The 26140-nt window shown below is 40.8% G+C and overlaps 1 protein-coding gene and 1 pseudogene across 7 annotated transcripts in view; both read right to left on the minus strand.

The window, feature by feature from the left end:
- The window catches only part of LOC138815576 (hepatoma-derived growth factor-related protein 2-like), an 82049-nt gene that overhangs the window by 19316 nt on the left and 36593 nt on the right, over positions 1–26140 (minus strand). For 2 of the 7 annotated variants that reach the window (XR_011368382.1, XM_070004990.1), the window contains exon 2: positions 482–558. Coding sequence is in view for 1 of the 7 variants with exons in the window: in XM_070004990.1 (XP_069861091.1) it covers positions 482–558 (77 nt within the window). In the remaining 6 variants the exon portion in view is untranslated. Of the gene's footprint in view, positions 1–478; positions 559–17596; positions 17737–18683; positions 18727–23130; positions 23226–26140 lie in introns of those variants that run through there. The other 5 variants (XR_011368385.1, XR_011368384.1, XR_011368387.1 and 2 more) reach the window with 4 other exon arrangements.
- Positions 15178–17130, minus strand: LOC138815575 (heterogeneous nuclear ribonucleoprotein A3-like; annotated as a pseudogene).

A 26140-nucleotide genomic window follows, 5' to 3' on the forward strand; every position in this document is an offset into this window, starting at 1 on the left:
TTTAGGCCCAGAGTTCAAGCCCCATGACTGACAAAAAAAAAAAAAAGAAATCACTTAGTTGGGCCAGAGGCATGACTCAATGGTAGAGCACCTGCCTACCAAGTACAGGACACTGAATTCAAATCCCAGAATGGGGGGGGAGGGGGGAAGAAAGTCCATGTAATTTTACTGAACAGAAATATTGAATGTCCTGTAAAAACTTCCCATACAAACTTTCCACCATTCTTTTGCTTCCTTCCCTGATTAAGAAAATTAAACTTTCAATCAAAATTAAACCTACAGTGCCTTTACTATCTAAAAGTAAAAGATACATAGTGCTTCCTCAACACAAAGAGGTAGCTTGAAAATTTATTCTAAAGTTCAAAAATAATTTTAAAGTTTTGTATTTCTTTCCTATTCCTCTTTAAATTAATCTCTACTTTTTCATTTTATGCACAATCCTGAAACTTCTAATTTGCATCTAAAAGCTAACAGGACTTACATCTCATGAGTTCCAAAAAAGAAAATGGGTAGTTTGTTTGTAGGTAGTTTTACAGCTCCATCAGGAACTTCATCTACCTAAAAGAAACATTAAAAAAAAAACTACCATCATTCAGTCATATACACTTCAACACATCTGAATAAGTTGATAACATATTCAAGACAGCTGGAGATATAAAATCAGACATTTTACAGGTTCCAAATCTTATTCCCCACTCTGAAACCTAAGAAGTTCCATAAAACAAAGGTGTCTTTTTCAAATTCACTTTGTTGCAAAACCAAAGCTAATTCAGTCATTTTTTTTATGCAGTCATGTTTCTATAATTTCTCTGCAGAAAGTTATGTGCCATGCTAGCAGTAGCAAAACACATGGAATATGTACCACCATTAACTTCCTCAAATCCCCAAATTCTCAATTCTTTTTTTTTTTTTTTTTGTCGGTCGTGGGGCTTGAACTCTGGGCCTGTGCGCTGTCCCTCAGCTCTTCAGCTCAAGGCGAGCGCTCTACCACTTGAGCTACAGCGCCACTTCCGGTTTTCTGGTGGTTTATTGGAGATAGGAGTCTCATGGTCTCTCCTGCCCGGGCTGGCTTTGAACCGCGATCCTCAGATCTCAGCCTCCTGAGTAGCTAGGATTACAGGCGTGAGCCACCAGCACCGGGCTCAAATTCTCAATTCTTAAACTTATCTTAATCCAAGTATTTCACATAAAGAATGTCAAAATCTACATGAAGAAATGCTCAACCTCTGTAGCCATAGAAGAAATGCAAATCAAAAAAACGTTGAGATACCACCTCACCCCATTTAGAATGGCTATAATCAAGACCTCTAATAACAACAGATGCTGGAGGGGATGTGGTCAGAAGAGAACCCTACTGCATAGTTGGTGAGAGTGTAAACTTGTTCAACCACTTTGGAAAGTACTATGGAGATTCCTCAAAAGACTCCATGAAGAGCTCCCCAATGACCCAGCAATCCCACTTTTGGGCATTTACTCAAATGATCACAAACAAGACCATACAAAAGCTACCAGCCCAACTATGTTTATTACAGCATTATTTACCATAGCTAATATATGGAACCAACCGAGATGCCCCTCAGTAGATGAATGGATCAAAAAAATGTGTTATATATAAAATGGAATTCTATGCTTCTATCAGAAAGAATGACACTGCCCCATTTGTTAGGAAATGGAAAGACTTGGAAAAAAATTATATTAGGGGCTGGGAAGGTGGCTCAGGGGTAGAGCGCTTGCCTTGTATGCATGAGGCCCTGGGTTTGATTCCTCAGTACCACATAAGAAAAAAGCTGGAAGTGGCACTGTGGCTCAAGTGGTAGAGCGATAGCCTTAAGCTGAAGAGCTGAGGGACAGCAGCCAGGCCCATCCATAGTTGAGGCCCCACGACCGAACCCAAAAAAAAGAAAAAAAATAAGTGAAGCAAGCCAGGTGCAAAGAAACATAGGTCCCATTGATTTTCCTTATTTGCTATAACTACTATATATCTGAGACAAGCAGAAAAGGTCAAATAAGATGATATTAAGTGAAATGAACACCAAGCTAAGGAATCAAGTGTTTTTTTTTTCTTTCTTGCTATTGTTTGTAACGTATTTATAAGGTACCACGTGATTTTTTTTGTTTTTTTCTATGTCCCTCCCCCACGGTATAACCCATTTTCACTGTATTTGATGTTGGTATAATTTGGGAAGCAGAAGGGAAAAAATAAATTGTTTAAACAGGGATACAGGCTGACCCATTGCAACAATGACATGTACAAGATGCTATGTCAAAAAACAAACTTTAAGGGCTAGGAAGGTGGCTCAGTGGTAGAGCACTTGCCTTGCATGCGTGAGGCCTGGGTTCGATTCCTCAGCACCACATAAGCAAAAAGAAAAAAGCCGGAAGTGGCACTGTGGCTCAAGTGGTAGAGCACTAGGCTTGAGCTGAAGAGCTGAGGGACAGTGCCCAGGCCCAGAGTTCAGGCCCCATGACCAGACCCCCCCCCCAAAAAAAAGAAAAACGAACTTTACAATTTGGGGGGGGGTGTAAGTTGTATAGGTGGGAGGGAAGGGATGGTCGGGGGAAAACAAAGGAGGAAGCAATAATGCTTGATAAGAAATGTACTTATTACTTTGCTCATGTGATTGTAACCCCTCTGTACAGTATCTTCATAATAAAAAATTATTTTAAAAAAAAGAATGTCAATCTACTTCACAATTCTAAATGACATTCTAGAAAGCATAAACAGAGTAATGTAAAAGCTGACATTAACAAAAGTTTAAAGCAACACTTCCCACTCTGAAATGTATAATGAAAACATACTTCAATTGTATGGCTGAATCACATGGGGTTACCTGTTCCTTTATTAGTTTTCAATCTTTCAAGCCACCAAGCACTAGTATGTTCCAAGAGTTAAATAACATTTCTATTTGAAATTTCAAAAACATGGGGTTGGAGTTGTGGTTCAGGTGGTAGAGCACCAAGCCAATGAGCAAAAGTATCAGATTACCAGGGTCTGAGTCCCAATCTCAGAGAGGAGGACAAATACAAAACATTTTAATTAGAAAACAAGTTGACTGCAAATACAAGAGCTGACCCTAGTATCTATCTGTATAAGCATTACAGAATAGAAAATCTGGACTCATAATCTATAATAATGAGGGTTTCAGACAATAACAGAATAATCATCCAATAGTTCTAAGAACCTTAATTTCTCTACTTGTCCCCTCCATCCTTATACTATTATGTTGGTTCATATGCTTCTTTCTGCTAGTAAACAGCTTTAAGAGTTTGTTCAAACGCTTACTACGTGTAGGCAAATATTTTAAGTTATTTTCAAAAGTACTGCTAATAGGAAGAGGTGGCAAAGTTCCAAAACAGAAATGTACTCATTACTTATGAAATGGTAACCCCTGTACAAAACACTTTAATAATAACAAAATCTTATTTTTAAACTACCACTAGTGCCGGTGACAGTGGCCTGTAATCCTAGCTACTCAGGAGGCTGAGGATCGAGGTTCAAAGCCAGCCCAGGCAGGAAAGTCGGTGAGACTCTTATCTCAGATAAAATCACTAGAAAACTGGAAGTGGCGCTATAGCTCAAGTGGCAGAGTGCTCACCTTGAGCTCAAGAGCACAGGGACAAGAAGCTTGCAATGTTTCAAAGTCAAAGCATATACAAAAGAGTTAAACAGATTTTCCTAAAGGGAACTGCTAGCTTAAAATACCAAAGGATTATTATATTAAGGATTATTCTAGTAAGACTCTACTGAAAAAGTAGACTAGGGGAAAAAAGGAAACAAACTGAAATTGATAAAGACCTGGAAGGAGAAGGGATCAAGGCACATTGGAAAAGTCCATCAAGCCACATACTGCAGATTTGGGCACACTACTGTACACATTGTTTTCATGAAAATATATAAATATAAAACAAAATCAATGAACAAAGTGATCTTTGTTTTGTTTTTTTTTTTTTTGGGTCCGGTCGTGGGGCCTGAACTCTGGGCCTGGGCGCTGTCCCCCAGCTCTTCAGCTCAAGGCTAGTGCTCTACCACTTGAGCCACAGCACCACTTCTGGTTTTTTTCTTTGTGCTTATGTGGTGCTGAGGAATCGAACCCAGGGTCTCATGCATGCAAGGCAAACGCTCTACCACTGAGCCACCTTCCCAGACCCCAAAGTGATCTTTTAATACTTGGGAAATACTTAGCTTCTCACTCCATGATTCTCTATCTAATGGGTATTCCCCTACCTCCTCTTCCTAGGTACCATAACTAGAACTGTGATTTATTTTTAAGAACTGTCTTTTTAAAGAAAATTAAGTATCAAATAGTTTGAAAATAAAACAACTTTGGAACATCACAGTTATATTTTGAAAAAAGGGTTTTGACTGTACCTAATTAATAGATCTCAATATTCCTGGGTTCTGAGGACCTGAATCCCACCATAAATTGATTAAAAAAAAAAAAAAAGAAAAAGACCTTTCCCTGAACTAAATTCAGAAAGTCTCATGAACTGCAATTTGTAATCCTTTTGTAAGCAAAAAGTGTAAAACAACTTCATCATAGCTGACACTCAAGAATTGATCATCTGCATTAGATTCCATTGGTATTTTGTATCTTACTCAAAAAATTAAAGAAATGGTAATGGTTCACTAAATTTTAAACATACAAACTCCTACTTGGGTCATTTCACCTACAATGGAACCACTCCCTAGCTTGTTTTCCACCAGCAGATCATTCTGTTTAACTCTTTCTGAAATGACTCAGGCCAAAAATCCTATCTGGAAAGGCTCAGCTTCATCTTCCAGTGGCGCCTATTTACAATCTTTCTTGGCAGTTGTAAACTACTTAGAAGTAGACATCATCTTATGCATTGCCTATACTTGGCAGATAATCAATTTTTCTACCAAATATTTAAATGGATGAGAAGAAGCAGGTGATGAACCCTGATGGAAAGATAAGGCATAGAAGGTCGGAGTGCTTGTCTATAATCCCAGCTATCATAGAGGTGAAGGTAGAAGGATCAGGAATTGGAAGCCAGCCTAGGCAACTCAGTGAGACCCTGTATTAAAGAATATAGATGGTTGCCCGGACTCACGCCTGTAATCCTAGCTACTCAGGAGGCTGAGATCTGAGGATCGTGGTCCAAAGCCAGCCCAGGCTGGCAAGTCCGTGAAACTCTTACCTCAAATAAACCACCAGAAAACTGGAAGTGGCACTGCAGCTCAAGTGGAGTGGTAGAGCTCTAACCTTGAGCTGAAGAGCTGAGGGACAGTGCCCAGGCCCAGAGTTCAAGCCCCATGACCGACCAAAAAAAAAAAAAAAAAAAAAAAAGGTATATAGAGGATTAAGATTATAGCTCAGTGATAGAGCTCTACGTTCAATTCTCAGGAACAAAGACACATGCATGAGGATATTTTATCTTTATGAATTTTTCATGTACTAAGATGTTAACCCTTTCAAAGCACTGATTTTTCTTTTAGGACAAATACATTCATTTTAATGAAAATATTTTGCATTGTATTGGCTCAAGTGGTAGAACACTGACCTAATACATGCACTGAGTTCAAACCCCAGTCCTGTACTACCCCAAAATTAACGACAATCCCTTCCTTTATATTTTAATATAATTATTCATCTTAATACACAATAGTACTAACATACCTTACACTTTGTGATTTTATAATTATATAATTATATATTCTATATATAATATATATTATATATAATACGTATAGACATTTCATGTGATGTTTTAAATCTGATGTAAACATAGTGAGAATTAGCAAAAATATAGGGAAATATAATAAAAATAAAGAACATTAGTGAACAAATGCAACAGTGGTATTCACTATGTTGAAAAGTGAACTATATAACTTGTGAGTGAGGACAGGATGGAAAAACAGAGAGAGGGAAGAGGTGACATTGTCCAAAAGAAATATCCTCTTGGGGGGCTGGGAAGGTGGCTCAGTGGTAGAGTGCTTGCCTCGCATGCATGAGTCCCTGGATTCAATTCCTCAACACCACATAAACAGAAAAAATTGGAAGTGGCACTGTGGCTTAAGTGGTAGAGTGCTAGCCTTGAGCTGAAGAGCTGAGGGACAGAGTTCAAGCCCCACAATGAACAACAACAAAAAAGTACTCTTTTCCTAACTTATTGTAACTGTAATTCCTCTGTACCTCACCTTTATAATAATAATAATAAGTTTTTGTAAGAATAGTAATCAAAGATCCAGTTCAGTCAGAGGCGTGATAAAGTCAGTGTAAGTTTTCCACCGTGAATATCAAAAAGCAATCAGAACCTGGGTGCCTATAATGCTAGCTTCTCAGCAGACTGAGTGTTGGAAATCTCCATTGGAAGGTACCCAGAGCAGGAAATCCTGTGAGACTCTATCTCCAATTAACCAGTGACATGTAGGAAGTGGAGCTGTGGCTAAAGTGGTACAGCACTAGCGTTGAACAAAAATAGTAAAGGGAGATGCCCAGGCCCTAAATTTAAGCCCCAGGACCAGTTATACCCCCAAAAACACAAAAAAACAATGAGAGCTTTGACCAGTAGGTTAAAAAAAATTTTTTTTAAATGGGGCAGGGAGGGATGTAGTTGTGGAGATGGGAGGGAAGGGATGGCAGGGAAAAAACAAAGGAGGAGGTAACAATGCTTGATAAGAAATGTACTCATGCCTGGCACTGATGTTTCACTCCTGTAATCTAGCTACTCAGCAGGCTAGATCTGAAGGTTGAGGTTCAAAGCCAGCTGGAGCAGGAAAGTTTGTGAGACTCTTATCTGCAATAAACCACTAGAAAATCAGAAGTGGCGCTGTGGCTCAAGTGGTAGAGCGTTATCCTTGAGCTGAAGAGCTGAGGGATAGTGATGAAGCCTGAATTTCAAGCCCCATGACCAAAAAAAAAAAAAAAAAAAAAAAAAAAAGCATGTAATTCTTTTGTTATATATGTTGTTATCTCTAGTGTCAGCTGTGCATTTCTCCTATAGAAACTGAGATTTGAGTAAGTTTTTTTGGGGGGTCAGGTCATGGGGCCTGAACTCTGGGCTTGGGCACTGTCCCTCAGCTCTTCAGCTCAAGGCTAGCGCTCTACCACTTGAGTCACAGCGCCACTTCCAGGTTTTTTCTTTTTCTTTTTTTGCTTATGTAGGGCCTCAGGCATGCAAGGCAAGTGCTCTACCACTGAGCCAACTTCCTAGCCCTTGAGTAAGTTTTTAATGGCAGCAGTGCAGGTGGATTTTGGAAATACTCATAAGTCAGCTCCTTCTTGTAGTCATGAATACATCTTTGAGCAGTAGAAGGCTAGTTACTTCAAAGAGGAGGGATGGGTAAAAATTATTTTGGAGATACTTGGGGTTCACAATTTTTAGGTTTATGTAATTCTGAAAGCTCTCAACCAAGGTCCTTTATTTCCTAATTATCTCCAAATTGAAACTTTTTAGGAGAAACTTGGTTAGACTCACCATTAAAGATAATTCAGTGTTCAGCATAATTAGAGTCTGGTTCTTGAACTTGTATGTTCTAGGGCTACAGGATATAAGAGATTCTTTAAAAGCCACCATGGAAATTCTCTGAGTTTTCTGAGTATCTTCTAGTACTGAGGCTTGAAATTAGAGCTTCTCACTCTTCTTTGGCTTGCTTGCACATAGCTGGACACTCTGCTACTTAAGCCTCACCTTTAATTCTGGCTTTTTGCCGGTTAATTGAAGACTTTTCCTTCAAGTTTCAGCCTCCTGAGTAGCTAGGACTATAGATTTAAGTTACTAGTACCTGACTTTTTGTCTGTCTTGAGCTGTGTTCCTGAATCCCTGAGATTGTTTTTGCAAATTGTTTAGTAATATTTAGTCTTTTGGCAAAGATAATGCAATAATGGTGAGTTGCTTTTCTACTTCATTTTCTAACTGTTTGGTTTCAAATGGCACTTCATCTTAAACAGCTTTGCATGATAATTTAATTATCTGTGGTCCTGCTGTGTATTGTGGATTACTAGTGGATTACTTGCTGCAGGATCTTCACTATAGTTAGACTTACCTAAATTAGCCCCCCAATGTCAGAAACCCATCTTGAGACCATTTCTGATTCCAAGATGTGAGTATTATTATTGAAGTTTGATCACAAAAATGGAAGCTGAATCAATTAACTTCATTGGAGACATCAGTAGAGCGTATTGATATAAAGATCCAAAGAAACACAGTGGACATTAAAGTAACCTATAAAGCCAGAATTATTTGGAGAGATCAAGGAATAGAGAAGGAACAACTATTTAGAATTATTTACAACCTGAAAAAAAAGGGAGAATGCCTGTGTATAGAAAATGAAAACGATCTGGATGGATTTGAACCAAACAAGGAAAAAAACTAACACAAAAGAGGATCCAGTGCTAACTACTTTAGTATTATGAAAGGTGAGGGAATGGGCAGGGAGTAATGGAATGAAGCTGGAACAAAATATTAGAGTTACCTTAAATTTATAAATAAGGTGATTTTTTTTCTTTTTAAATTTTTGTCTATTGCGGGGCATGAACTCAGGGCCTGGGTGCTGTCCCTGAGCATTTTTTTTCTCAAGGCTAGCACTCTACCTCTGAGTCACAGCAACACTTCTGTTTTTTTGAGTGGTTAATTGGAGATAAGTGTCTCAGGGACGTTTCTGCCCCTGCTGGCTTTGAACCATGATCCTTAGCTAGGATTACAGGTGTGAGCCACTGGGGCCTGGCTGTTTCTCTTCTTACATGCTAATGGACATTTGTAAATTACTATGTCATATGGTTTTTTCTTTCTCCTTCCCCACTTTTTTGCCCTTGTGGTGAATATTGAACTCAGGATCTTGTGTATACTATGCTCTGTCATTAATCCATACCTCCAAACCTCATTATTTATTTGTTTATTTTTGTTGGCTGTGGGGCCTGAACTGGCACTGTCCCTCAGCTCTTCTGCTCAAGTCTAGTGCTCTACCACTTGAGCCACAGCCCCACTTCCAACTTTTTCTGCTTATGTGGTGCTGAGAAATCAAACCCAGGGCCTCATGCATGCAAAGCAAGCACTCTACTACTGAGCCACCTTCCCAGCCCCACTCACTGGTTCTTTATTTGTGAAGAAAGAATGTAGTTTCTGCCACATACATATTAATAGCAGCTAGTAGTAATTTCTGATGTGTCTTTCAGAAGTCCCTTTGTCTTTTCTTTCCTTGTTTGATTTTGACCCTAGGGCTTGAACTTAGGGTTAGGCACTGTCCCTGAGACATTTTACTCAAGGTTAGTAGTCTACAACTTGAGCCACAATCCCACTACTGGCTTTTTTGGTAGTTAATTGAAAATAAGAAACTCTTGGGCTTTCTTGCCTAGACTGGCTTCAAACCATGATCTATAGATCTCAGCTTCCTGAGTAGCTAGGATTATAGGCATGAACTACTTTCACACAGCCTTTTGTCTTTTCTTTATTTGATAGATATATAGACCACAGTCTGATATAGTAAGCAGTTTAACTGGATTTTGTGAGGTACTCTTATAAAACTGAACCTATATACCTTCTGTAGAATTTAATTCCTTGACTCAGTAGTTCAGTAACATTTGGTTTGTATCTTTCACAGTGCTTACCACATAAGTATTTAATATGAATCATTGATTAAATAATATGATTTTAGAATTAGAAAAAGGACCTTTTAAATCATCTAGTTCTCTCTGACCTATTTCATAATTGTTAATGGAGGATCATATATTAGTAGTTTGTTATGATTTTTGCAGAGTTGCCACTTTTTTTAGGGGAGGGGGTCAGTCGTGGGGCCTGAACTCTGGGCCTGGGCGTTGTCCCTCAGCTCTTCAGCTCAAGGCTAGCGCTCTACTACTTGAGCCATAGTGCCACTTCCAGCTTTTTTCTTTTTGCTTATGTGGTGCTGAGGAATCGAAACCAGGGCCTCATGCATGCAAGGCAAGCCCTCTACCACTGAGCCACCTTCCCAGACCCAAGAGTTGCCACTTTTATTACTATATGTTTTGCCACTGATGTCATAATCAACAAAAAATAATATAGACAATGTTTAATAAATTGTACTTTTAGCCAGGTGTTGTCTGTAATCCTAGCTACTCAGGAGGCTGAGATCTAAGGGATGTGGTTCAAATCCAGCCCAGGCAGGAAAGTCTGTGAGACTCTTATCTCCAATGAACCACCAGAAAACCAGAAGTGGCGCTATGGCTCAAATGGTAGAGCACTAGCCTTCAGCTGAAGTGCTGAGGGACAGCACCCAGACCCAGAGTTCAAGCCCTATGACCACCCCCCACCCACACAAACAAAATTGTACTTTGATGCAGTTTTCTTTGTGATTATGTTTATAGAATAGAAGTAGAGAAAATAAGTTTTGTGGGTTTTTTTGTTGGTCGTGGAGCTTGAACCCTGGGCTTGGGCGCTGTCCTTGCGCTCTTCAGTTCAAGGTGAGTACTCTACTGCTTGAGCCACAGCGCCACTTCCAGCTTTCTAGTGATTTATTGGAGATAAGAGTCTCATGGACTTTCCTGCCTGGGCTGGCTTTGAACCGTGATCCTCAGATCTCAGCCTCCTGAGTAGCTAGGATTACAGGCGTGAGCCACCGGCGCCTGGCTGAGAAAATAAGTTTTAATTACTTATGTTTCATGTTCTTTAAGTACTTACTTATCATTAAAAGGCATGATTTTTCTTTATTTGTATAACAATTCATATGAGAGTTTAAATGTTTTTGGCTAAGCTTGCTAGTTTACTTGTATTCTGCTACTTGAGCCTTACCTCTAGCCAAGCTTTTTGCTACTTATTTTGCTACTTATTTTGGAAAGGGAAGTCTCATGGACTTTGCTGGGCTGGCTTTGAGCCTTTGTCTTCTGCATAAAGTAGCTCTGGGTTACTAGGATTACAGGCATGAACTATAGGTGCCTGGCTTTACGAGTTGTTTTTTTTTTCTCCCTCTAAAGCAAGGAACTACTGAATATCATTTGATACAATAATATTTCTAGTGTTTCAGAAAATACAAATTTGTGAATTCTTACAAATGTATGGAATCAAGTTTTTCTAAGAAGTTTAAATGGTTAAGTACATGATATCACTATCTTAGAAACATGTTTTAATGTTATCTGTTAAGCTTACAAATTTGTTTTTACTTGTCAAGCTATGAGAGCCAGATTGCCAAGCTGCGGTCTGAGGTTGAAAAAGGCGAAGCATTACGACAAAGTCTGGAATATGATCTGGCTGTTGCTAGAAAGGAAACTGGCCTTGGAAGATGAGCTGCTGAAGAGCAATTAGCTGAAGCCCACAGGATCCAAGAAAAACTTCATGGTAAGAATATTGTTATTTCGGGGCTGGGAAGGTGGCTCAGTGGTACAGCGTTTGCCTTGTACTCATGAGGCCTTGAGTTCGATTCCTTAGCACACCACATAACCAGAAAAAAAGGGCCAGAAGTGGCGCTATGGCTCAAGTGGTAGAGTGCCTGCCTTGAGCTGAAGAGCTGACAGCGCTCAGGCCCAGAATTCAGGCCCATGACCGGACCACCCCCACCCCCCCAAAAAAAGAATATTGTTATTTGTTTTAATGTTTAGGGCTGTAACATTATTCTAGAGCATTGCTTGATGTGTAAATTTGTGTAGGATCAAAGGGAGGGTTTGGTTCATTGATGGACTTTGCTGAGTGTGCATAAAATCTGGCAATTCTGTGAATACTTACTTACTTTAGATTCTTTAAAAAAAATTTTATGATGTTGAGGATCCAATCCAGGGCCTTGTGTGTGCTAATTAATTATTCATCCTCCTTCAAAATGTATTTCAAGGGCTGGGAAGGTGGCTCAGTGGTGAAGCGCTTGCCTTGCATGCATGAGGCCGTGGGTTTGATTCCTCAGCACCACATAAGCAAAAAAGAAAAAAGCTAGAAGTGGTACTGTGGCTCAAGTGGTAGAGCACTAGCCTTGAGCTGAAGATCTGAGAGACAGCGTCCAGGCCCAGAGTTCAGGCCCCACGACCTGACCAAAAAAAAAAACAAAAACAAAAAAATGTATTTCAAAATTACTTTTGCTTCCTACTACTACCATTGTTAAAGAAGGTCTTCCAAGAGTACAAAGATACCCTGGATTCTAAGGCATATTGGAAAAGACTGGAGCAGATAAATTAGATCAGTCAAAGCATTGCAAAAGTACTTAGAAGGACCAAGAGACATACAAGTCTTCTCAGACACAGTCAAAAGATTAAACCTACAGATGTAGGGATAGATGAGGAAGAAGAAATAAAAACTAAAGGCTTTGAAAACCTATTCAACAAAATAATAGCAGAAAATGTTTGAGAAATAGAGTATCATCCTTGTGCTGGAGGCCTACCATACTCCAAACAGGCAAGATTAGAAAAGAAATGCTCCTAGATACAGTATAGTAAGCTATCTAAATATACAGAATATCGAAAATGTCAAAAGAGAGGAAGCAAGTAACTTACTATCACAAGCTCCTTGTAAAAACAGCAGATTTCTCAACACAGATAACTAAATGCAAGGAGGACTTGGAAAGACATTATTCCAGACCCAAAAGACAACTGTCAACCCAGACTATTTTACATAGTGAAGCTATCCATAAAAATTGGTTGAGAAATAACAACATTCCACAAAAAACAAAAACTACTGGAATTTATGGCTTTCAAACTAGCACCACAAAAGGTAGTTAGGGAAAAATTACCCGCAGAAGAAGCAAACATCACAAAAAAACAAAATGCCAGGAAACATGGCATACTTCTCTCAATACTGACATTGAATGTTAAAGATCTTAGTTCTTTAGTCAAAAGACATACACTAGTCAGGTTCTGGTGTCTCACATCTGTAATCCTAGTTACTCAGGAGGCTGAGATTTGAGGATCGTGGTTCAAAGCAAGCCTGGGCAAGAAAGTCTATTAGACTCTTGCCACCAATTAACCATTAGAAACCTGGAAGTGGAGTGGTAGCTCAAAGTAGTAGAGCACTAGCCTTGAGCAAAAAGAGCTCAGAGAAAATGCCCAGGATGCGAGTTCAACCCCCATGACTGAAAAATCGAAAGATGCGAGTTCAACCCCCATGACTGAAAAATCGAACAAACAAAACCCTCAAAAAACATAATGGATACTTAGATCAAAAAACAATACCTAAAACAAGACCTAACTCTTTGTTGCCTATAAGAAACACATGGCTTGGGGTAAAAGAATGGGAAAAAAGACCTTCCAAGCAAATGGACTTCAAAAGTGTTCAGCATTAGCCATATTTATATCTGATACTATAGATTGAAGCTAAAAATTAGTCTGAAGAAACAAAGTCGCTTCATATTAATGAAGGTAATGATCCATGAAGAAAAATTATGATTGTTAATATATATGCACAAAATAGCTCACACTCAGATTTATTAAATATTTCTGAACTTATAAACTTTGGTAAATAATAATGAGAGACTTCAGTATTTCACTTTCACAGATAGGTTATCCATACAAAAACATCAGTAAAGAAATCCTAGAATGGCAGCATTAAATGGCAGTGTAGACAAAATGAAATCATCAGACATCTATAGATGTTACAACACAATACACATTCTTCTTGGCAGCTCATAAGACTTTCTAGAATATATAGGAAGTCTGAGAAAATATAAGAAAATTGAAATATTCTATCAGACCAAAATGGAATTAAACTAGATCTCAACAGAAAAAAGATACTACAGACAGTATTCAAACATAGACATCAAACATAATACCAAACGTCAAATTATCTTGAAGAACCAGGGTAAGCTGGGCGCTGGTGGCTCATGCCTGTAATCCTAGCTACTCAGAAGGCTGAGATCTGAGTATCATGGTTCAAAGCCAGCCTGGGCAGGAAAGTCCATGAGACTCGTATCTCCAATAAAACCACTCGAAAACGGAAGTGGCACTGTGGCTTAAGCAGTAGAGCGCTTGCCTTGAGCTGAAGAGCGCAGGGACAGCGCCCAGGCCCCCCATGACTGACCCAAAAAAAAAAAAAAAAAAAAAAAGAATCATGGTAACAAAAACATGGTATTGGCACTGTATGTATGTATACTTTACAGGAAATCATGTCATTTACAGGAAAGTGAATGCAATTGGAGGACATTTGTTCAGAAAACAAAATATCACCTTTTTAGTTATATGAAAACTATATATATTGGCAAGAACAAAATATCCTAAATTTCTAAAATTCTATATTTTCATACTGTTAGACCAAAAAGGCTATAGGTTCTTATCTTTTAAAAATATGCACACATAAGTGCTTTGCTTTTTGTTTGCTTTGTTTTTTTGTTGTGCTGGGAATAAAACTCAGTTGCTTGGCAAGCACCATCTATCTATGTATCTATCTATGTATCTATCTATGTATCTATGTATGTATGTATGTATGTATGTATGTATGTATGTATCTATCTATCTATTTGTCAGTTGTGGGGCTTGAACTCTAGGTCTGGGTGCTGTCCCTGAACTCTTCAGCTCAAGGCTAGCACTGTATCATTTGAGCCATTGTACCACTTCTGGTTTTCTGGTGGTTTTATTGGAGATAAGAGTTTCATGGCCTTTCTTGTCCGGGCTTGCTTTGATTGGTGATCCTCAGATCTCAGCCTCCTGAGTAGCTACCAGCGCCCGGCTAGGCAAGCACTATCCCTCTTTTCTTTTTAATTCTGATCAGAGATCTCAAACTGCTTTTCATAAATAAATAAATAAATAAATAAATAAATAAATAAATAAATAAATAAATCACAAACTGCTTTTCATAAATAAATAGCATACACATTACTATACTGCTGAACCAAATTACAAAAGAGACTCAGAGACAAAGGTATAGTAGAGGGTGCATAATTTTTTTTTAAGGATATGACAATAAAGTGTCTTTTTATTCTCTTCCTCTGAAAACTTGCATGGAGAAATTAAACCAAGGAAAGAAAAGTAATAAAATTTATAGGCCTCAGGGGTCTCAAAGGAAAAACAGAATAAAATCAGGTATCCACTAATATGCTCAGACATTGCACACTTAGTGGTCCTGAATCAAAAATTAAGAATGGTTTCTAAAGGGATGGGGAAAACATCCCCTACCCTTTACAAATTTAAATAGAGGGCAGCAGACATGCTTTACACTCCAAAACTATGGTAGCAGTCATTCTCAATGTGATCAAGGTAAATGTAGAATGGAGATGTTCTAAACACAGCTATGATTCAGCAAATCTTAAAACACACTAAAACCATGATTACATTGAAGGAAAATGCACAAATAGGGATTTTGAGGGTTTTTTTTTCATTTGAAGGTAATCTTAATGCTATTAAATTCACAAATATGCTAATTTAAATACCCAATCCTATGTATCTAAAACACACAATGCATACATGCAAGTATCTATTCTCTCCACATGTCAGCGCCCATTCTTATCATGGTTTGGAAATGAGAACAGATTCCCCTTAAACTGCAAGTCAGTAGGTGTTTCTTTACAGTTAACTTTAGCAAAATTCATACAAAATAGTAATTAACAATGATCTTTACTTGTTAACTCACAAGGAAACACCTTCAAAACTGCATTTTGTTAAAGTTTCTGTACTAAAATGTAGAAAAACTGAACTACACAAATATTGAAAAATTAAAAATTCCTTAATTTTTTATTCCTGGTACCACTACCACAATTCACAGGGCAATATAGCTGATGTAATGAAAAGACAAAGACAAAGCTACAACAGATAAAAGACCTCAGGAATATACATCTAATTGACACGACGTTGCATTAATCAATAGCTGCACTTTTTGCAAACTGTGGCTATGACAGTCCTGAACAAGAAGGGTTTCCTGTTTAAGCTGCAGTAACTTTTCTGACTATGGATCATCGTTCCTTCTGTGGCAGATTTTTACAGTTCCTCTAAGGCATTTGGGACGACTGTCTCAAAGTAAACTGCAGCTTTCCTGACAACTCCTCGCTCTCTCTCTCCTGCTAAGAACTGTAGCCTTTTTTTCTGTTGTTTTAAAACCTTCTACTACCATATCCACCACTTCCACCACCAGATCCATAACCACCACCATATGGACTGCCAGAGCTTCTTCCACCAAAACTGTCCCCTTTCATGGGTCCATAATTTGATTGCTGTTGTCCACTGTAATTTCCAAAATCATTATAGTTACCACCACCAAAATTTCCTCCTTCATTGTAACCATCATATCCTCCTCCACCACCCCCATATCCTCCACCTTGGTTTCCATAACCTGGTCCACCACCACCATAGCCTCCTCTACTACTATAACCAGGACGGCCACCATAGTTGCCACCATCACCTCCAAATCCATTGTATCCACCATCACCTCCTCCATAGCTACCTCTGCTGCCACCACCTCCACCACCATAGCCTCCTCTTCCACCAAAGTTTCCATCACATCCAAAATTATCTCCACCACCTCCAAAGTTTCCTCCACGACCCATAATGTTGCCAGATCCACCTCTACGACCTCTTTGTGATCCAGAAGACTGCATCTCTTGTTTAGAAAGGGCCTTTTTCACTTCACAATTATGCCCATTAATAGTGTGGTATTTCTGAACAACAATTTTATCAACTGTATCATGATCATCAAAAGTTACAAAGGCAAATCCTCTCTTTTTTCCACTCTGCCGGTCTTCCATAACTTCTATGGTTTCAATCTTGCCATATTTTTCAAAGTAGTCTCTCAAATTATATTCTTCTGTATCTTCTTTAATACCACCAACAAAAATTTTCTTCACTGTTAGATGGGCTCCTGGCTTCACAGAATCCTCTCTAGAAACCTCTCTCTTTGGTTCCACAACACGCCCATCAACCTTGTGGGGTCTAGCACACATGGCTGCATCCACCTCTTCAACACAAGAGTAAGTCACAAAACCGAAGCCCCTGGAACGTTTTGTCTGAGGATCTCTCATTACCACACAATCTGTGAGTGTGCCCCATTTCTCAGAATGTTCTCTTAAACTATCATCTGTAGTTTTGAAGCTCAGACCACTAATAAACAACTTCCGCAGCTGCTCTGGTTCCTTTGGATCATGGCCCTCCTCCCCCCAGTGACAGGAGCGACGGCCAGAGTCAGGCTGGGGGCGACCCGGGCGGCGGTTTTACCTCCATTTTGAGACCGGACTGGCCTCTTCCAACTCGAGTTCAATATGGGACCGAGAGGAAGAGGCCAAGGGTGCATAATTTTGAAACATATTTTGGAAGGGTATAAATTTGATTGAAAGAAATGGCTTGCAGCTATGAAAATTGAACAAGGAAGCATGTTGAAATTGTTTTGGGATGGTAGGAAGGGGAGAAGGGGGAAAGGAAATTGATATAAGGGGTGAGATTGATTGGGACATATTTTAAACATGTCTGGAAATATAGCAGGTGTGAGCAACTGGTGCCCTGCTCCTTTTTATTTGTATATGAAATTACTCTCCCTTCAAGAATGCTGATACAGTTAATTCCCCTCATTAGAAAATAAAGTTCTAGCTTTCTGTGTTTGTATGAGCTTTCTTCTTTTATGTATGTGTGGTACCAGGGTTTGAGCCTAGGGCGTAAGGTTTGCAAAGTGGTGCTCTATGGCTTAAGCCACAACCCAGCACTGAGGCATGTAACTTTAAAGACATTTTTACATGTAGCTATTACAGCCTTGACACTGAAGACTTTACCTGCTCAAGGAGAGTTCCCCATTAGACCTCCCTTGTACTGGATCCTCTTTATACATTCATGTTCCGTAGAAATACCAGTAGAGTGCCCCTGAATTGTCTTCCCCTAGAGCTTCTACACGGAGACTGTCTGCATCCAGACCCTTGGCAGAAAAGGAAGGAGGGTTGGGGAAAACAATGAACTAAATAAATGGAAGAAAACTTCAATACACGAACTTATCACCTGTTTCAAAATGCCAAGTACAGGATATCATTTTTCCATCTGGGCAGATAAAACACAGAATGGGATGGGGGTACCTTCTTCGAAGAACAAGATATAGAAATACTTGAAATGTTCCCTACCCCAACCACGGCTCCCACCCCTCCAAAAACGGAGAATTCCAATGAATGGTCTGACTACCTGGCTTAGATTTACTTTATATGTACACAAAAGGTAGTGGGTAGGATAAGATGTTCTAAGGCTCTGTCCCATGTAATCCACTATGGCAGCTCAGTCAGAACCCACAGCAACATTCTGCTCCAGCTGAGACTCCCAATTTACCCCAGGGCCTGACCTAGGCTGGAGTCCTGAATGAAGACTACTTCTAAATGACATGACCAAGAAAGGACTAGAAGTCATCACCAGGTCTAATCCTGTATGATCCGGACACCTGCCAGCCGGGCATCCGTGGCTCATGTCTGTCATCCCAGCTACTCAGGAGGCTGAGGTCTGAGGATCATGACTCAAAGCCTGCCCAGGCAGGAAAGGCCATGAGCCTTTTTATCTCCAATTCATGACCAAAAAGCCAGAAGTGGAACTGTGGCTCAAGTAGTAAAGCATTAACCTTGAGCAAAACAAAAACAAAACAAAAAAGGCTCAGGGACAATGTCCAGGCCCTAGTTCAAATTCCTACCACCCCCCCCCCAAAAGATCCAAGAGCTCTTACGTCTAACTAACCACTAAAAGATAGAAGCAGCACTGTGGCTCAAGTGGTAGAGCACTAGCCTTTAGCAAAAAAGCTTAGGGACAGTGTCTAGGCTCTGATTTCAAAGCTCCATTCTCAACTACTGGGTTTTTACTGTGCTAGAGAAAGGGCTTTCAGGGAAGCACCTTGAGTAGATCGAAGACATCATCTGCATCTAGCCGGTAATCATAGAGGCGGTGCAGAATCTCCACACGGGTACGAAGAGGCAGGTCTTGGAAACTGGCTTCTCTCAGGGGGTTGGGTTTCCCCTCCTCAAGCTCCCAGCAGTAGTTGATAATGTCTTCCAGGTAGCTGTGGGTGCTGTCCTTGAGCTTTTTTGCTCAAAGCTAGGGCTCTACCACTTGATCCACAGTTCTACTTCTGGTACTTTTACTTGTTAATTGGAGATATAGAGTTTCATAGGTTCTTGCCTAGGCTGGCTTGATCTGCAGATCTCAGACTCCTGAGTTACAGGTACCCAGCTTGAAAGTGTTTCTTCTTTAAGATCACAGAACCTAGGCCAAAATAGCTAACAGATCTTTTGTTTTGTTTTGGACAGGACTTTACAATGTAGCTAAGCCTGTGGATGAAATCTGAGGATCATGGTTCAAAGCCAGCCCAACAGACAACCTGAGATTCTTATCTAAAACAAAACAAAACAAAAACAGCAAAAAAAATCCTAGATGGAGGTATGGCTCAAGGCATACAGCACCAGCTGTGAGCTAATCTTAGGACCAACTCAAAAAATACTGAAATTGGAATTTTGCAATAATAAATGGGGTGATTTGACAAGAATACCTAGAGAAGTTCTATAAACACCTAACAACAAGACATCACACAGGTGCTGCCCCAAGCTACATCACACGGCTGAGATGACCTGGGAAGACCATGGTTTGAGGCCAGCCAACCAACAAACACAGAATTGGGCATTCCACACCTGTCATCCCAATTCTGAGGAAGGCTAAGATCTGGAACAGTAGGGCTCCAAATCAAGACAGCCAAAGGAAAAAAATCCTGGGACTTCTTATCTCGGCAGAAAATGCTAGCCCTAAATGCAGCGAGAAGACAACTTATAAGAAGCTAAATCTGGAAAAATCGCTAAAAGAAAGCATGTGAAAATGATCCTTTTGTAGTATCACTGATTTCGCACACAGAAAAAAAATGTGAAATATATAGGAAAAAATATATTACATTGACTTGAACTAAATGAAACTTTTTTTGGAGGGAGGGAGGTCATGGGGCTTTAACTCAAGAGACTGGGCACTGTCCCTGGGGTCTTTCACTCAAGGCTAGCACTCAAAGCTAGCTCTCTATCACTTGGAGCCACAAAGCCTCTTTTGGTTTTCTGGTAGTTAACTGGAGAGATGAGTCTTAGGACTTTCCTGCCAGAGCTGGCTTTGAACAACAACCTTCAGATCTCAACCTCCTGAGTAGCTTGGATTACAGGTGTGAGCCATCAGTGCCCAGCTAAATAAAAACTCTTGTTCTTTAAAAACATAAATGGAAAATACACACTAGGAGCAAATATTTACACTTTGACATTGTATGTCTAACAAGGGACTTACATCCAGACTGCATAAAAAATCTAAACAGTTCCATCTACAAACTAGTAAATACCCCTAACGGAACATAAGTAATCAAAAGATGTGAGTAAATGTTTCACCAAGAAGAGATGTACAAATGAACAAGAACGATGTCCAACATTCCTGGTCATCGGGAAAATACAAATTAAAATGACAGTGAGTTACTACCTTAAAGACAAGAGAATAGGTGAAATTAAAAGAGCAAATGTTGGTAAAGATATAGAGCAAGCAACTAGACTTCTCCTATTTCACTAGTAGAAATATAAAATGTCACAACCACTTTGGAAAAAGAGTTTGGAAGTTTCTTGCCGTTAAACATACCATTACCATAAGATTCAGAAATTCTCAAAATAAATGAAAACACATTTACAGCAACATTTGCATGCAAATACTCACAGTAGCTTTATCGTAACAACCTCAAAAGCAACACACATGGAAACACATGGAAAGCAACACATGGAAAGGATAAACAGCTTGCAATTTATTTTTCACTAGATACAATTTAATCCTTCACTTGGCCAAAATGAACAAATTAATACAAACAGCAATCCCAAAGAATTCTGCAGACATTGCACTGAATGAAAGAAGCTGGACTTGACAGTGTGTTGTCCCATTAGCATAAATTCTACAACACTACCACAAGGTATCTTAGTAAAACTGAGGCCGCTGACAGCCAGACCAGTTTACATGGGAGAGCAACTACAAAGACAACTTTCTGGGAAGATGGAAATGTTCTATGTTTCTGAGCAGAATGATGACTACATGGCACATTCATTTGTTCAAATCCATTGGCCTGCCAGGTGCCAGTGGCTCACATCTGTAATCCTAGCTACTCAGGAGGCTGAGACATGAGGCTCCTAGTTCAAAGCCATCCCTGGCAGAAAAAGTCTATGAGACTCCTATCTCCAATTAACCACCAGAAAGCCAGACGTGGAGCTGTGGTTCAAATGATAGGCAGCTTTGAGCAAAAAAAGCCAAAGGACAGTACCCAGGCCTTAGTTCAAACCCCCAAACCAGTACACAGACCCAGTCATGCGCACACACAGAAGTGGCCTGTATGCTGAAGATATGTGATTTTACTGCATGATGTCACAAGTTCAAATAAACACATTTAGCAGGAGCACTGTAATTTCCAAAGAGATAATGTTTAAAGGACAAACTTTCAGTATTAGATTTTGTTTTTGAAAGCAAAGCAAAACAAAACAAAGAAAGTGGGGTTGGGAATGTGGTTCAGTGGTACAGTGCTTGCCTAGCATGAATAAAGCCCTGGGTTCAATTCCTCAGTACCACACACACAGTAAAAGCTAGAAGTGGCATCATGGCTCAGTGATAGAGTGCTAGTCTTGAGCAAAATAAGCTCAGCAACAGTTTCCAGGCCCTGAGTTCAAGCCCCAGGACTGACAAAACAAAAACAACAAAAACACCCCTGTGTATACTAGAGAAGAAAATGGAAAAAGAAACCCCAGCAAGAGTGAACAGAAGAACCCAGGTGCTTATCATCAACCTTGGGGAACAGAAGATAGGCAATATTCTACTACTAGCAGAACTTGGGCGTGCTCCAGAGCCGTTGGCTCCTACGACTCTGAAAGCATGTAACCTCAGACCCCTGCTCTACAAGTGCAAGTGCTGGACCCACACAGTGCAGATAACCCCAATCACCCATCAATGTGAACACCGACACTCTCCCTGCCCAGGAGACAGAACAGCGCTCCTGAGTTGTGTGAGGCAGCCTGTCAACTGCTTTGTACATTTTGTCCATTTACATGTACCCTCAGTTTTCCTTCTTTTGTACTTATAAAAATACATCTCTGATAATGCTTTTGCAACTTGTGCTGATTGCTCGACCTTTTCACCTGTCGTGTCTATTGGCCGGGGCGAGTCTGCTCCTGGTTCTCAGGGGGACATGGGCCTGGCACGGCCGTGCACCCCAGCAAAGCCAAGGAGCTTCGGAGAGTCCACAAGGGCCCAGAGAACCATGAGACCCTCCTCAGAATCCAGCGTCTCTACTTTGGGGAGTGTTTATTTGTGCAGCAAGAGGAAATAAACAGACCCAGGGCCTCATGCATGCTAGGCAGGGGCTCTACAAAAGGGAAGGCTAACAAATGTCAGGGCTCTTTTCCAAAAATAAGGGAAAGGTGAGGTGCAGTGGCACATACTTGTAGTCCAGCTATCCAGAAGGGTGAGAACTTCAAGGAGAACCCCTTGAACCCAGGAGTTCTAGACTAGCCTGTACAACACAGCCCATCCCAGGCTCCAAAGACAACCACCACCAAGAAAACAGATCTCAGCACAAAACAGTTTTGTCAACATTGATCAAATTTACTTGCTAGTGCCTTCACAGACACTAGAGAGCTATTTATTTGGCAGATATAACGGCATCAGAGAGCCCAGAGGCACCAAGTAAATTATGCTACTGCTACCAGGTTATGTGGACAACAGAAGACACAAGTGCAAGAAATATAGAAAACTCTATCGTTTTGTTAGGCGGTATTTCACCAATATTTCAAACAAAAATCAGAAATAGGCACAAACAAGAGACAAAAATTCTACACTTGAGTGGCAGCTGGTGTAGCTACGAGTAAATGGTAACAGATTTGTGAAAAGCAAACTCAACCATCACAGTAAAGAATGAGCAGGGGCTGGGAAGGTGGCTCAGTGGTAGAGCGCTTGCTTTGCATGCATGAGGCCCTGGGTTCAATTCCTTAGCACCACATAAGCAAAAAGAAAAAAGCCGGAAATGGCGCTGTGGCTCAAGTGGTAGAGCGCTAGCCTTGAGCTGAAGAGCTGAGGGACAGCGCCCAGGCCCAGAGTTCAGGCCCCATGACCGGACCTCCCCCCCCCCCCACCCCCGCCCAAAAAAAAAGAAAGCGCAGACACAGAGCCTGGGAGCTCATTTGCATAATATGCATTAGGGTATACTGTCTTATATGGACTAGGGGTAGATGCTATGATTGGCTAGCTATCCCTGTGCGATAAATATGTGCTAAGAGCACAGTTAGTAGTTACTCACTTGATATCCCTTTGCTGATGTCAGCCCTGAAGCAAGCAGGCAATCAGATCGCTAATAAACTCCACATCATCTCTGTGAAGAGCTGCCTCTAACTCCTGAGAGAGAAGAGGAAAGAGAGAGATTAAATACTGAGACTTCTTAAAATCTACACTACCACCAAAAACACAGAGCCCAAACAACAGAAAATGGCTGGTCAATGAAGCAAAGGTCTTGCTGCCATTTTCCCTCTTCCCCCAGTTACTGCTGCAAGAGGAGCAAAGAGAGCTTTCAGGTTTTTCCTGGAGTTTCTCTTACTGCCCCTACCATCCCTCCCATTCCTTTTGTCTACACTCTGGAAGACATACCCACAGTTCTTGGGGAGGGTTGGGGAAGACAGTAATGGGGGGCAGGAACTGAACTCAGGGTCTTGCACCTGCTAGACCTGTATTCTAACACTTGAGCCCCAGTGTTTGTGTGTGGGAGGGAGGAGGTTGGGGAAGACAGTAATGGGGGGCAGGGACTGAACTCAGGTCTTGCACCTGCTAGACCTGTATTCTAACACTTGAGGCCCAGTGTGTGTGTGTGTGTGTGTGTGTGTGTGTGTGTGTGTGTGTGTGTGTGTGTGTGTGTGTGTGTGTGTGTGTGTGTGTGTGTGTGTGTGTGTGTGTGTGTGTGTGTGTGTGTGTGTGTGTGTGTGTGTGTGTGTGTGCGCGTGCGCGCGCGCACACGTGCGTGCATGCGTGCGTGCATGTGTGTGTGTGTGTGTTGATCCTAGGGCTTGAACTCAGGGACTGAGAGCTGTCCTGAGCTTAATCTGCTCAAAGCTAGCGCTCTGTCACTTAAACTCAGCACCACCTCCAGCTTTTTCTGAGTAATTTTCTGGAGTTGAGTCTTAGGGTCTCCCCTGCACAGGCTGGCTTGGCAGCACAATCCTCAGCTCTCAGCCCCTTTTGCAGCTAGGGTTACAAGTGTGAGCCATGGGCGCCCAGCTCAGCCTGCTTTTTTGTTGTCTATTTTGGAGACGGAGCTTGGAAACGGTTCCCGGCTGACTACTTACTAACGGCAATCCTCCAGATCTCATCCCAGCCCCATGGCTGTGATACAGGTGCGTATTTCTTTTTTGCAAAGCCATGCTAGCTGTATAATCAACTAGTTTGCATATTGTATAGTTTTCTAATTTAGTGGCAAAACAAAATACAGGAGCATTAAATTCTTTATAATCAATTACAAGTACTCTTTGTTATATAACGGTTTCAAAAATAAACCAACTGCAGCACTGTATTTTGAACTAAACAGAACTGGGAGGAAGAAATTTGGCAACTTTTACTTTAATGATGCTACTCCTGCATGTCTAGAGGAGATTGCTAGAATAAGACGGCTCTTACATCATCTGGAGAGTAATGCCTTAGTGAGATGCCTTTGTTTTGCTTACGTTTGCAAACACTCATGTGTACAGTCTAGGGCCTGGAAATCCCTTTTCTGGGCCAACTGTACATCACACAAAGACTTTTTTTTTTTTTGGTCGGTCGTGGGGCTTAAACTCTGGGCCTGGGTGCTGTCCCTCAGCTCTTCAGCTCAAGGTGAACATTCTACCACTTGAGCCGCAGTGCCACGTCCAGTTTTCTGAGTGGTTTACTGGAGCTAAGAGTGTCACGGACTACTCTCCTGCCTAGGCTGGCTTTGAACCACAATCCTCAGATCTCAGCCTGCTGAGTAATTAGGATTAAAGGTGTGAGCCACCAGCACCAGGCACAAAGACTTTTCTCTACGGTCTTCCCAGGTGAATTTCACTTTGCCAATCCTCCAATTTCGATGCCTGAACTACAGTAGCTATGTACCCTGCAACACACCTGCCTATGAGTCCCTCCTCTCCCAGAGTACATCAAAAGTGCAACTTGCTTGCTCTTAAGTGTGGCTTCCAACTCTGAAGAATAGTAGAGATGGGACCCAGGCCTTTGCACACGCCAAGTACTATTCCACTGATGTAAAGTCCCAGCCCAAAAATGCTCATTTTTCATTAGAGGTGCTTAGACTGAACTATGTAATGTCTCCTAGAGTTTATATTATTACTAAATATATTACTGGCTCTGCCAAGTAATTCTAACTACCTAGGAGGCCGAGATCTGAGGACTGAACTTCAAAGCCAGCCCCAGACAGGAGTCCATGAGACTCCAATTAACCACCAAAAAGCCAGGACTGGAGCTATGGCTCAAGTGGCAGAGCACTACACTAGCCTTGAAGCAAAAAAATCTCAATGACAATGCCCAGACTCTGAGTTCAAATCCTAGGCAAACGTGCACTCGTGCATGTGCGTCTACATACACACACACAGAGGACATACCAAATTAAGTTGTTTTAACAGCCACACTTGAGAACATAAGGCAAGAACCAGGAGGGCATTACTCAAGAGAGGACTGCCAGAAGTCTAACATAGGATATGCGTGATCTCTTAGAGACCAGACTTGGAAAACATTTAATGGTGACTTTATTTTTAAAAAATAATCATGATTTGGAGTAGAATGTAAGATGTGCATTAACTTTTTTGGCTGAGGACAGCTCCTGGGCCTGGCACCTGTAGAGAAGGCTTCAACCACTGAGCTCGCCCCCAGGCTCCCTAAATCAATATGAAGGGGGAACAAAATCATAAATGATCTTCAGTCAACTACTAAGTGAGACAAGAGGCTTCTCAGGCTTCTCTCTGGGAGAAAAGTTTGCTTTCTTATAGGATAAGTACAATAGAAGGATACAGAGTACGGACTGTTGGATTAGGAGAAATGAACAGGCCCATGCTGTCTTTCAAACAATATTCCAGCCCCTTTCCTTGCTTCCCATTTACCCCCACACCATAGGTTCTAGAATATGGTAAATAACTCAGTACAGTCTGTAGACAAACAGGTTCAAATACAAGACTGCCTTTTAAAACGTAATTCTACAATACTATGTTTAATATAACAGAACGCCACCTGGAAATATACTAGGATGGGGGAGAGGCATGCAGGCATGGATGCACAAATGCCAGACCTGAGTTAAG

The sequence above is a fragment of the Dipodomys merriami genome, unplaced genomic scaffold, assembly GCF_024711535.1.
Source record: "Dipodomys merriami isolate MVZ:Mamm:240054 unplaced genomic scaffold, mDipMer1.0.p SCAF_650, whole genome shotgun sequence".
In the NCBI taxonomy this organism is placed as follows: domain Eukaryota; kingdom Metazoa; phylum Chordata; class Mammalia; order Rodentia; family Heteromyidae; genus Dipodomys; species Dipodomys merriami.